We start from the raw sequence: 13669 nt of genomic DNA, 5'->3' as shown, positions 1-13669 counted from the left end.
GTTAGTCATGTGCTTGATAGATATCTTCTTCCTCAAGCGCCACGTCGTTCACGACGGCAATGGCCATTTTTGTTGTCACTGTTTTAGCTTGTGTATTAAAAAAGGATAATGCATTGTTCCACAGTGAAAATCGGGATGATGGGAAGAAGCCAAGAAAATTCGGAACATAAATCGATTTTTGATATTTGACATTCTTCGGCATCGAGTTGTCAACGTCAGTGTTATTTATCATAAGTTTTTAGATAGAATTTTTGGTACTGATGTCTTAAAAACTGAAAATAAAGCTTCATCCCACACAATATTTACATAAGCACTTCCTTTACTTAGCTGCTGAAGCCAAAATTTTCTTGGTAAGTTTATTAACGAAAGTATATCTTACTTTCTGTCAAAATTGCTATCACTAAGGGGGAGGTTCTCGCTCAGAAGTTTCAAAAACTATGTTTTCTTTTTAGGTTTTAAGGAAATTACGTTAGTTTACTAAAGCCATGCCTGCCGTTAGGGGAGATGGCATGCGAGGCCTAGCAGTTTTCATATCAGATATAAGAAATTGTAAGTGAGCTGTTTGATATTCCCACAGAAATTGATTTCAAAAGTTTGGTGTTTTTCAGGTAAAAGCAAGGAAGCAGAAATAAAGAGAATAAATAAAGAACTAGCAAATATACGTAGTAAATTCAAAGGTGATAAGACTTTAGATGGATACCAAAAGAAAAAATATGTGTGCAAATTGTTGTTTATATTTTTGCTTGGACATGATATTGATTTTGGACACATGGAAGCTGTGAATCTTCTGTCGTCAAATAAATACTCTGAAAAGCAAATAGTAAGTTGAACCTATCTATTTAAATGATAAAGCTCGATTTTACTATCTTTATTTATTAGGTTTTTCAAATCAGGAGATTTTTAAGTGTCTAAATTATGGTGTGCTTTAAATATAATTGTAAATATTGCACCATCATTATTTTCTTATACTATGTAGTTTTTTTTTATCGAATTAATAATTTATTTTTTTGTTAGGGATATCTATTCATATCTGTGCTGGTTAATACAAATAGCGAACTGATCAAACTTATAATACAGAGTATAAAAAACGATTTAGCTTCGAGAAACCCTATCCATGTAAATTTGGCTCTACAATGCATTGCCAATATTGGTAGCCGTGAGATGGCAGAAGCGTTTGGTAATGACATACCAAAGCTGTTAGTGTCAGGGTAAGACACCCTTTGATTTTATTTGGAAATAGTATTTTAACTACATTTTATTAGAGACACAATGGATGTTGTCAAGCAAAGTGCGGCTCTGTGTTTGTTAAGATTGTTTAGAACATCCCAAGATATCATTCCTGGAGGGGAGTGGACTTCCCGTATTATTCACTTACTTAATGACCAACATATGGGTGTTGTTACTGCAGCCACAAGTTTAATAGATGCTCTTGTCAAAAAGAACCCTGAGGAATATAAGGGGTGCGTTTCATTGGCTGTATCACGGCTAAGTAGAGTAAGTTAAGATTTAATAGTACCTATACCTTAGTAAATGTGACATTTTTAGATTGTTACAGCTAGTTATACAGATCTGCAGGATTATACATATTATTTTGTACCGGCGCCTTGGCTCTCTGTTAAGCTTTTACGTTTGCTTCAAAATTATACTCCCCCAGGTAAAATTAAAATTTTCATCCCTAGTATTTTTGCATGGTAAATTATTATAGCTGAAGATCCTGGTGTACGTGGCCGACTGAATGAATGTTTAGAAACTATATTGAACAAAGCGCAGGAGCCCCCAAAATCAAAGAAAGTCCAACATTCAAACGCCAAAAATGCTGTTTTATTTGAGGCAATTAGTCTTATTATTCACAACGATAGGTTAGCAATACTTTACATTAGAATGGTTAACATTGGTTGATGTCAATATTTTCAGTGAAGCAAATTTACTAGTACGAGCCTGTAACCAATTGGGGCAGTTTTTAAGCAATCGCGAAACCAACTTACGATATTTGGCCCTAGAATCAATGTGCCATTTGGCAACCTCCGAATTCTCACATGAGGCTGTTAAAAAACACCAAGAAGTTGTTATACTCTCTATGAAGATGGAGAAAGACGTGTCTGTTAGGCAACAGGCAGTAGATCTGCTGTATGCTATGTGCGATAAAAGTAATGCCGAAGAAATTGTACAGGAAATGTTAAATTATTTAGAAACCGCAGATTATTCTATAAGAGAGGAAATGGTGCTAAAAGTGGCCATATTAGCAGAGAAATATGCAACTGACTACACTTGGTATGTAAACTAACATCAGGTATTAATTTATTTAGTAGGAATTTGGATTGAGGGTTTTGGTTATTCCCTAATTTTGCATTTTTGGATTTAAGTTTTCTTGGTAGTTTTGTTTAATCTCACAAGAGTGATTTGCTTTTTAATTAATTAAAAGTTATCTAAAACACAATAATGCCTTTAAGTTATTTATTTTGATATTGGTATTACCCTAAATGTACTTTACACAGTTGGATATAAATAATAATGTTATAGGTATGTGGACGTTATACTAAATTTGATAAGGATTGCTGGAGACTATGTATCTGAAGAAGTTTGGTATCGCGTGATCCAGATAGTTATCAACAGGGATGAGGTTCAAGGTTACGCGGCTAAGACCGTTTTCGAGGCATTGCAGGCTCCAGCATGTCACGAAAATATGGTTAAAGTAGGAGGTTATATTTTAGGAGAATTTGGTAATCTAATTGCTGGTGATCAAAGATCCTCACCAGCGGTCCAGTTTCAATTGCTACATTCGAAATACCATTTATGCTCACCCATGACCAGAGCGCTGTTATTATCCACATACATCAAATTTATAAATTTGTTCCCTGAAATAAGAACTCAGGTTCAAGAGGTGTTCAGACAAGACAGCAATCTGCGCTCAGCGGATGCTGAACTACAGCAGCGGGCCTCTGAATATCTTCAGCTGAGCATCATCGCCAGTCCAGATGTTCTCGCTACCGTGCTGGAAGAAATGCCCGCATTTCCCGAGAGGGAGAGTTCAATTTTGGCAGTTCTTAAAAAGAAGAAACCGGGCAGGGTGCCAGAGAATGATGTCAAAGAGAACAAAAGTCCCACTCCTGTTGCCAACCACACCAATAATGATGTCAGTTCCAGGTAATTTTTTCTGCAAATGATCTCGGATTATTTAATTATGCCCCACTTTTTTGTCATTCATCTATTGTAAAACCCAGGATCTGACTGTATTAATAAATATAACATTATATATAATGTATACAGAAAGGTTCTTAAGCGTTTCCATAGAAATTAATTTAAAATACAGGGTGTGTGCATATTGGGAGCACATATTTTACAGATTTTACTTTCATTTATAAATGTATGTCCAATAATGCTTCTTTGAAGAGTTATAGAGGATGTTAAAGTTTTAAATAAAGTTGTATGTATTAACTCCATTTTTGAAAAAAAGTACGCCACTGATTTTTAACAAATAAGAATTGCTCTTAGTAGAACAATTAAATTTTAAGCAAATTTGTGCTTAAATTTTGATATAATCTTACACCAGGATAGAAAGAATGACTTATTTGCACAATAACCAGTGGCATGGCATTTTTTCTTTAAAAAAAAATGCTTTTTAATGCTTCAAAGGCGTGTACTTTCATGGAAAATATCTCTTGGGAGCTAAAAGATACAATTAAAATCATTTCTCTCTACTTCGGATATTTTCGGTTCTTTAGTCACGGGTTTGGGTGCGACTGTTGTTTTGGTATCTTATCAAACCAACCTCGTGATTAAAATGGCATGTATCAAACTTGTTGCACAATATTATTTTCTTCCTACGTTGACGCCGTGTATTTTGGAAAAGAAGCATTTCTGGCCACACATTTATATGGGAAACTAAGGTTCGTCTTAGACATCTACGAAAATATGTCTTCCTAATTTCTGGACACCTGTATTGATATAATTCGTAATTGTAATGATAATTGTAAAAGAAAAATCCAATAAAAAAAAGATAGTTAAATTAGTGAATTAACTCAAATAGTGTTTCTTCCAGCCTGTCCTTTATGTATGATTGACTCAAGTACATGCGTTATTTATGATGTAAATTCAAGTAGTAGTCAAACAAAAATTAATTCAGAATTTAGTTGTTCCCAAATATTTTTGCATAAAAGATAATCGGGAGCTATTGACTATTAAAAAAAAGTTTAAGTAATATGAAAATATATGTATTTCATTCTTAAAATTTATTCGTTCCATATGATGGACATTCAAGAATTTTGTATTAAAATAAATTACCCCAAATTGACTAATTTAGAAAAGGTTAATAGATGCAGCTGTTAAAAATCATAAAATACTTTTGAAATATTTGTTTTTTTTTTAACAGAAATTAATACAGAATGTAGTTGTTACCAAATATTTTGCATAAAATATAATTTAAAGTTATTGGCTATTAAAAAAAAAGTTGTTTTAAGTAATATAATTTTTTTTTTCTGTGGTCTTTATATGTATTTTATTCTTAAAGTAATAATGGACATCCAAGAATTTTGTATTAAAAAAAATTACCCCATATTGACTAATTTAGAAAAGGTTAATAGCTGCAACTGTTAAATGTCGTATATTGTGGAAATATTTGTTTTTTTAACTTTCACTTAGTTTTTTATATGTATTTGGTTCTTAAAGTAGTACTAAAGTTTATGTCTTGCATATGATGGACATTGAGTAATTGAGTAATTTAAAAAAGGTCAATAGCTTCTGCTGGTAAAAATAGTAAAATACTTTTCAAATAGTTGTTTTTTTAACAAAAATTAATATAGAATTTAGTTGTTCTCAAATATTTTGCATAAAATATAATTTAAACCTATTGGTTATTAAACAAAAAGATTTTTTTAAGTAATATAAAAATTTTCCCTTCTTTTTCGGTGGTCTTTATACGTATTTTATTCTTAAGATAGTAATAAAATTTATGCGTTACATATGATGGACATTCAAGAATTTTGCATTAAAAAAATTACCCCATATTGACTAATTTAAAAAAGGTTAATAGCTGCAGCTGTTAAAAATCATAATATACTTTTAAAATAAAATAGTTTTTTTTTTAACAAAAATTAATATAGAATTTAGTACTTCACAAATATTTGGCATGATATATAAATTAAAGTTATTCGCCATTTAAAAAAATTTACCCCATATTCGCATAATAATTTTGAAATGTTTTTTTTTAACAAATGTTTTGCATAAAAGATATTTTAAAGTTGCTGGCTATTAAAAAAAAAAAACAGTTTTTGAGGTAATTTTTGCTTGTTCTTCAGGACTTTGTATATGTCCTTTGTTCTTAGACTAGGTGTAGTAAAATTTTGGTTATTTAAAAATTAATTTTTATTATAGTAACGCAGGTTCTACGGATTTACTCGGATTGTCCACGCCTCCAACATCCCAACCAAATAATTCTAGCACGGGAGTATTATTGGACGTGCTAGGGGACATTTATAACAAACCTGTAAATAACGTGTCTCCTTCTCCCACTTGGGTGGCCGATGTTAAAAAGTATGTCGCCCTAACAGCATTATCTTTAAAATGTTTGAGCTTTTTCAGGTTTGTTTGTAAAAATAACGGCGTCTTATTCGAAAACGATTTAATTCAAATCGGCGTGAAAAGCGAATTTCGCCAAAATCTCGGGAGACTCGGATTATTTTACGGCAACAAGACCAACACCATGTTGCTTAACTTCCTACCCACGTTGCTCTGGTCCGAAGAACAAGCTCAAAAACTGAGCGTGCAAATGAAACCGGTGGACTTAATTTTAGAAGCCGGTGCTCAAATTCAGCAAATGATCAACGCCGAATGCATCGATGACTACACTGGTAATTTACTGTATTGAAATTTGGTTTGGTTTAACGGCTTCATCTTTTTCAGATACTCCAAGTATATTAATCTCTTTTGTACATAGTAGCCATACACAGAAGATTACAGTGAAACTTCCTTTGACCATAAACAAGTTCTTCGAACCGACCGAAATGAATGGAGAATCGTTCTTCGCCAGGTGGAAAAACTTGGGAAAGTAAGTTATTAACAAATTTTAGGATAAATGAATCTCAGCATACTACTGCATGTTTAAGACAGCTTCTAGAGTGGTAGATAGTTTAGACAAAAAAAAATTACCATTAGACTGAAGTGTGACTTGTAAATTATTCTATTCTATTCTATAAACAACTTCATTAACAAATCAATATCTCGCAAACAATGGCATCCATCTCACATTCTAATTGGAGGACTGCCTTACAGCGGGTTTGGAAGCTATTTAACTAATGGCCCACCATAAACTCAATTATTATAAGTCAGAATGGTTTGACGTTCAATGTGGGGTGCCACAGGGATCCGTTTCGGGACACATGCTATTTTTTATTTACATTAATGATATTCTTGGGTGCTTCGAAGATTCTCCAATAGTCCTTTTTGCTGATGACGCCTTTTTTATCCTCCAAGACGAGTAATTAATTAATTAGAAAACAAAATAAATAGCTGCCTCAGAAATTTACAAGTGTAGTGCTCAGCAAACAAAATAAAAATAAATTATAGACTTTGCGATACTTTCAACCAAGGAAAAACAGTTTCTTGGACTCATTTTTATTGTGAATGATCAATTGGGAATAGGTTGTTATTCTTTAAGGGTTTTAACTAACATGGGAGTTGCCCATGAACTGAATCATGTAAGCATTTATATTTTTAATATGCTATTTGTGCATTGATATATGCACTTTTATAATTTTAGTAACAGGATGACAAGATAGAACAGCAACCCTATTATATTGTCATTTCATTCTACCCCTATTCTCTTATTGTATGGATGCTAAACTGTTTAATCAATTCGCAATTGAGTTTAAAGTGTTAAATCATAAGGAATTTAAAAAAAAATAGGGTTTTTATGCAACAGCCATATTTGTGAATATCTGCAGGACCATGACTGCCGTTTCTGTGCACAAATCACTCTTAAATTATATTAAAAATTAAAATTGAAAATTGTGTTAATCAATATTGAAATTTTAATTGGAACTTATTCTATTCTTTTTTTATATTAATCTCAATATCTATTTATATACATATGTACTACTCACTACCTCTTCAACATATGTATACATGTTTCTTTTTTAAATAAATGATTCAATTCTCTCCTATTCTATAAACAACACCATTAACAAATCAATATTTTGCAACGCATTATTTCCAAGATACAGACAGGGTGTTAAAGCTTTTTATAAAATAATTTCTTTAAAATTAATTCAAATGTTTTCTCACGGATTTTGTTTGAAATTTAACAACATTGTTTCTAGTGATAAGGTATTAATTTGGCCCTAGGTAAATAAAAATTAAACAGTACGATGTCAGCCTTATTTACCGCCCATCAAGGATAATAAACGATCTATATAGAGGGATAGACAAAAGTCACTCATGGCCATATATCTCAGAAATTATTAGACTTAAATTCATGGAATTTAGTGTACAAAGGTTTCTTATTAGGATGGATCCAATGGTGGCATAGACGAGGCAAAATATCATAAATTTAAGTATAATATTTCCTGAGATATGACTTTTGGCTTACCCTGTATAGTTTGAATAGCAGTGTGAAAATGACCTTGCCCTGTGGCACAGTAACTTCAACCTCTATATTTTAAATAATAGATATGACTTGATCATGTTAGTAATTCCTACATGTCAAAAAACAGTTCTGTTTGTGTCTAAATTTTTTAAAATAGCTTAGGTCACAGATCATTGTTGTCTAAAGAACTAATCAGTCAATAATATTAATTATATCAGGGAACACACCATTAACAATGTGCAGACGGTTAATAATGTAGGACTTCTTCTTAATTCAGATTCAGAAGTGGGGCTAAGAAAAAAGAAATTTACACTCGGCTCTCTCGTCACCCTTATATATACTGGAAATGCATCTATTAAATATCTATTTATTGCTAAACTGGAATTTCTGATCGTTTGTCGCTGGTTGGGTGAATATTTTAAAGCTTTGTTTTTTTCTTAGCGCCAATCAGCAACGATCTCAGAAAATATTCAAAGCTTCCCAACCGATGGACTTGCAAGCCGCCAGACAAAAAATGATCGGGTTCGGAATGCAACTTCTGGACGGCATAGATCCGAATCCGGAGAACTTTGTCTGCGCAGGCATCATACACATGCGCAGTCAACAAGTAGGGTGTTTGCTCCGTCTAGAACCTAATAAGAATGCACAAGTAAGTTATGCCCGAATCTAAATCGCGACATGGTGTAAGCAAAACACATTTTGAAAACGTTTATTTGCCACAAACTGTTGCAGAAAATTAGAGGATTTTTTTATTACTAAATTCAATTTTCAAAATTAAAAAAGTGCCCGTTATTTATTCACGTGATTCTCTACGCGAATACAATATCTTATACAAAAAAGGGACACAAATTGCCAGTTTCTGATGAGAGTGTACAGTCTACCAACAGAAATGATATTTTTGTTTTTTAGATACAGGGTAATTTCGAAATCGTTGCAATTTTAAACACTCGTTGTAGTTTGGTTATGCTTTCATTTAAGCAAATGGTCAAAAACTGGTCTTCACAAATTCACAAATTTTGAGAAACTAAACCTGTGCGTGTCAAGTTTTAATAATTTTGTTAGGCTTGTTTTAACAGATGCAATAAGCAATAAGTTCATTAAAGAAGTAGAATTTCGACTTCGGCCTTTGATAATTAATTTACCATAAACTCATATTATTATTATTATTATTAGACACTACTACAATACCAAACATGATCACTCCTCGTTACTCCAGACTTATATCTCCACAATCGAATAAAATTAATCTACAGTTACGTTTAATTTAATAATAAAAATTTAATTATACATAAAAAGTTTCCAGTCTTTTCCATTTAGGGCTAAATTTTTAGCTTCCATCCATGTTCTTCCCCTCTTTTTCAAGATCTTTCTCAAAATACATCTAAGTTGTTTTTTCTCTATGAATTTTTCTATGGATTCCACCTTTAACTCTTTATGTGTATTTGTAATTTGGTCCCTTTTGGTAAATCCTTTTAATCTTTTCAATTATTATAATATTTTTCGAAGTTTTTGTTTATTTAGTATGCATAGTATACCTTCTTTGATTTTTCTGTTGTGTTATTTAATTTTGTATAGAATTTTATTTTTTTATGAGTAGGCTATGGACATGACAACCATAACATTTCGTATTTATTATTTTAATTTCTGCGTCATTAGGTCCCAAAATATGACAATTATGTGAAATTCAATATAATAATGATGTATTAACATAGCTCACACTACATGTAACTAACTTTTTGTAATAATAATAATAATGAGAGAAGAAACCTTAACCACAAACCCCATTTAGCTTTCCGTTTCGCTACTTTTAGAAAGCGAATCACGCCACTTTTCTCAATAGTATTTATAAAGAATTAGATATTGTTAATGTTGACGTTATCGCAGTTATTTCATATATTTGTGTCACAAATATGGACATAAGAGCAAAAGTTAGCAGTTTGGCATTTTTGGAGGTTAAAAAAATAATTTTCCATAGTTATCGAATTTAAAAAAAAAATTGCCAGATGCTGTACATAGTTTCGCCAAACCATTCATGGCCGACCAAGCTGCTCAATTTCTAGGGACTTTCTTATATGTTTGTCATGGAGCTGTATGTCTACAAAGAAAGCTTTTCAACAAATTTTTTCGAAAGTCTCTTAAAATCGAACCCTGCCGCTCAAAAATAGAATCGAACATCTTTCGTAATTATGTGAAGAGAATGTACAGGGAAAATGAAGAAAATATAGAAGCGGTGAAGTGTTCATCGAAGACGCAAGACGCCCTGCTAGTTACATGCACTAGAATTTAACACATTGTGGGTTCCAGACATCATACTCATCTGGAGTTTTAATTTTAAATTTAGGTTCCAAGCTTTCCTCTAATTTATTGTTTTTTTTTTGTTTCAGATGTATCGACTGACGGTACGATCTAGTAAAGAGAGTGTTTCGGTCGAAATCTGCGAACTGTTAGCCGAACAATTTTAAGGTATCTATTTTCTGCTGTCTAAACATTACATTCCAATCTTTATACTCCACATAAGAAAACTTCAGATTCGATAATGTATGTTGATTATGTTATTGATGTGAACGTGAAACACTCCAGATCCTCCTGTGTAAGGAATTGTTTTACCATTTTCCTTGATGAAAATTTCAGATGTTGCGGTAAGTTTTGAAGTCGTTATTTATTTTCGCCCTTAGATTGCTGTTACGTGTGTTTTTTTTTTAAATATGAATGTAATTATAGCGCAAATGGTCGACAAAGTACGCCAAACTTTGCAAAACCAGACCAAAAATCGTAAAATAACTTTTATTAAATGTTGATCTTAGAAAAATACAGACTGTATATTTTTCCCCAGTAATTGTTACTAGCAGATTGATTTTCCAAATGAATTACTTTTAGCGTTTTATGTTTTCTCTATTGTTTATCTCGTACAACAGTACTCAATATTTATTAATTGATTCTTGTTTTAAACAAAATATTTATATATTATTATGTTCGTTTATGTTTTGTTTTCGATTTGAAATCTATTGCCATATCATAAATCTTCATTCAGTTGCAGTTCTCGCACATGTAACTTGTAATTTGACAATGATATGTTGGGTAAAACTACTCATAGCTGTCGTCAGATTATGGTAGTATATAGGGTTCAACCGTCAAATTTGCAAGTTGCAGGTGTTGAATTAGAAGATTTAGAATTCATATTCAGCCCTATATATCGTCGACAAAAAAAAACTGCTTATCAGTTTGTATATTATATAATTTAAGTTCCACTAGAACTTCATGTATAAATTATTTTATGAAAGAGATCTGCTTTATCGAATAAGTTTTTAATGTTTGCTAAAAGATGTAAATTTATTTAGTTTGTAGTATATCTGTAAAAAATATGCATTGTATAATTTACCAGTCATGTTATGTAATTAGTTCATATTTAAATATATAGAAATTCATTGACTCTAATGCATTTAATTGTCCATCGGCATTTGAATATTTTTGCCTGTTTTTCAGCGGTTGAGTTCCTCCATCATTGAGAAACTGTTTCATTATGAGGGTGATAACGGGACACAAATTCGTCCCAAACGTATTTTTCTACTCCGAAGGAATGTTATACATAAGTAGCGAAGCGATAGCATTTTCTCAATTGAGAATATGTTATTTCGTTATGATCGTAATATTTTTGAGAAATGTTTCATCCAAAATATTTCTTGAAATATTTTTTCCTCGGGGGCCACTCTAGAGTAAGTGTTTCATTATGAGAGTGATATTTTTCACCCCGAAGAGACGTTTACTTTGGAAGTGGTTTTTTCTGCCAATGTAAAACAAAGTTTCCGAGTAAGCGTTTCATTAAGAATGTGATTTTTTTCACTTTTGAAGAAACCCTTATCTCGGAAGTTATACTTATCCAATTTGAGAAAATCTTTTGTTGAAGCGATATTTTTCCACATTGAAACGGTTTTTTTCCACGAAGGTAATATTTCCAATTATCCGTGAAGTAAAACTTGGCGGCTCGCATTTGTACCCTTGAGAAAATCTTTCGTTACGACGGGGATATTTGTCACCCTTAACGAGTAAATATTCTCCCCCGCAGTTATCCTGCTCTACCCTGAAAAAATGTTGCGCGCGAGAGTAATGTTTTTCCCTGCAAATAAATAATTCGTTATGGGAGTGACATTTGTCACCCTTAAATGAAGGCACTTTCACCACAGAAAATTTTTTGTACCCTAAAATGAATATTGCTAATAATTATTTTGAAAGCAATATTCATTGGCAACAGGATCTATTTGAATGTTATTGACTGTAGAATTCTGTTTTTGTATTAAATGTTTCGAGTGTTACAAATGCTATTTTCTAAATAATATAGCTATAAGCATATAAGCATACAAAGCATATATTTTTTGATGAGTAGCCTTGAGTCATAAAAAACCATCAAAAATGAGACACCATTGTGTGATATTTACTTTTGTGTTCATTTTGTATTTCTTGTTTCTTGTGTTTTCCAATTTAATTTTCCTGTTTTGATTACATCCACTAATGGCATTTTGCCATGTTCGTTGTATTTTTGGGACATTTTGGATTAATCATTTACCAAATTCTTAATTGCCACTGCGCTTCCGTTAAATAGTTCAAAAATGTGTTTATCATTCAAAATTGGTCGGCGCTAGGGTCTCCAAACTCCTTTGACGTAAATAAAATGAAAAACATGTCAAACTTTGTCAGAATCTAACTACAAAGAAACCAATATTTCGTTTTTGATGGGAAAAAGATAAAGGTTGCTATAGGGAAGGACAAGGCCAATAGCCATAACCAAATTATAGAATAATATACAGGACGCCGTATTTTTGAAAAAAGGTTCTTGTTCTTGCGTTATTCAATATTATTTAAAATAATCTTTATATACTTACGAAATGTTCTTATAAAAACAACCTTTGCATTTAAAATTTTTTTGTTTTACTACAACGCTAATGTCCTGAAACCAATATTTGTCGCTAAAGTGCACATTGCTGTTATAATTACAACTTTCAGTTTAAATTAAATTTGTAAAAGCAGAGCAACCCCGGCCAAAGTCCACTTGGCAGGTTTATCTTTTGTCTTTAAGTTAAATGTCCATACAAAAGTTGGCCCTCTGGTCCTCGTTTTATATACAGGACACTCGTACATGTTGCGCAAATCCTGCTTATCTTGGGTAATCGCTTTTATATTGATCACAGGCATTGCAGGAAATAGCTCCTTTAATCTTGAGTCCATTATAATTCCAGCTTGTACGTCCCAACGAGCCCCTTCCATGTGCAGACCGTGGACGTAAGCGCCATCTCGAGGAGCACTTCTAAAAAATGTCCTCGTACCTTTAATTTACCAAACTGCTTAAAATGGAACTTACGTAAATTCTTCCTTTTGCTTTTTAGTAACGTCACATTGTAAGCACATTTTGTCTAAAGGCAATTCGTTTCTTCTCGCCGTACTCTGCATTATCGCTGTTAACAATGATTGAGGGTTAAAAAATCCACCCAACCACACTGAAGCAGGAAGCTAAAATGTAGTTATTGCAAGCGCACCGAATTCAAAACAAGTACTCAAAAATTTGGTTTTTATTGGTGTTTAGAATTAATTTTTTTGTACTTTTAAAATTATACAATTATTTGTTTGGTTTTAGAAGACAGTCGCCAATTTTTGCGTACTCTTGTCAAGTATCTAGCAATTTGATATAATCAAAAATTACCACAAAGTCTGTGGACCAGGTTTCTAACTCCCTAATTCTCAGCAATAAATCAACAAACCAAGCGGTCAGCCCTAACAATGAAGGATATGCCCTTTGGGACCACGATAAGGGCACTTGGTCCAGAAATACCGCGTTTTCCAGATCCTCCATATCAGATGTAAATGTGAGTTCTCCTTTGAGTCCCAACTCCAATTCTCTCAGAGTTTGTTTAATTTTCCCTATTAGCAAATTCATTCTCTCGCACTCCTGGAACGCAACTATTACGTAAGGGGTTCTCTCCTCTACTTTCCCCATTATTTCCGTCATATTAAAATCTTCTGGTAGTTTTTCCATCATCTCGTCCACCATTTGTTTAACCTAGACATATAACAGCTCAAATCGAATCTGAAAATTGGTTA

At 32.4% G+C, this 13669-nt stretch overlaps 2 protein-coding genes across 2 annotated transcripts in view; one reads left to right on the top strand and one right to left on the bottom strand.

The window, feature by feature from the left end:
* The first annotated feature begins 182 nt into the window (after positions 1–182).
* Positions 183–11003, top strand: LOC132695645 (AP-2 complex subunit alpha). The gene is made up of 14 exons (XM_060660031.1): positions 183–350; positions 453–549; positions 609–820; positions 1015–1208; positions 1263–1494; positions 1546–1654; positions 1706–1859; positions 1915–2271; positions 2521–3144; positions 5371–5529; positions 5578–5846; positions 5899–6043; positions 8021–8228; positions 9964–11003. The coding sequence occupies exons 2-14, from the start codon at positions 486–488 to the stop codon at positions 10039–10041; spliced, it is 2805 nt and encodes a 934-aa protein (XP_060516014.1). The 5' UTR covers positions 183–350; positions 453–485; the 3' UTR covers positions 10042–11003.
* A 1010-nt stretch (positions 11004–12013) lies between these two features.
* Positions 12014–13669, bottom strand: part of LOC132695574 (dynein beta chain, ciliary) — a 42492-nt gene continuing 40836 nt past the window's right edge. The window contains exons 37-39 of the mRNA XM_060659897.1: positions 13272–13628; positions 12933–13081; positions 12014–12878 (exon numbers count right to left, since the gene is read on the bottom strand). Coding sequence (XP_060515880.1) covers positions 12584–12878; positions 12933–13081; positions 13272–13628 — 801 coding nt within the window. The 3' untranslated portion in view covers positions 12014–12583. The remainder of the gene's footprint in view (positions 12879–12932; positions 13082–13271; positions 13629–13669) is intronic.

This window comes from Cylas formicarius, unplaced genomic scaffold, assembly GCF_029955315.1.
Source record: "Cylas formicarius isolate icCylForm1 unplaced genomic scaffold, icCylForm1.1 PGA_scaffold_12__32_contigs__length_19106922, whole genome shotgun sequence".
Lineage (NCBI taxonomy): Eukaryota > Metazoa > Arthropoda > Insecta > Coleoptera > Brentidae > Cylas > Cylas formicarius.
This window is presented reverse-complemented; position numbering and strand designations above follow the sequence as displayed.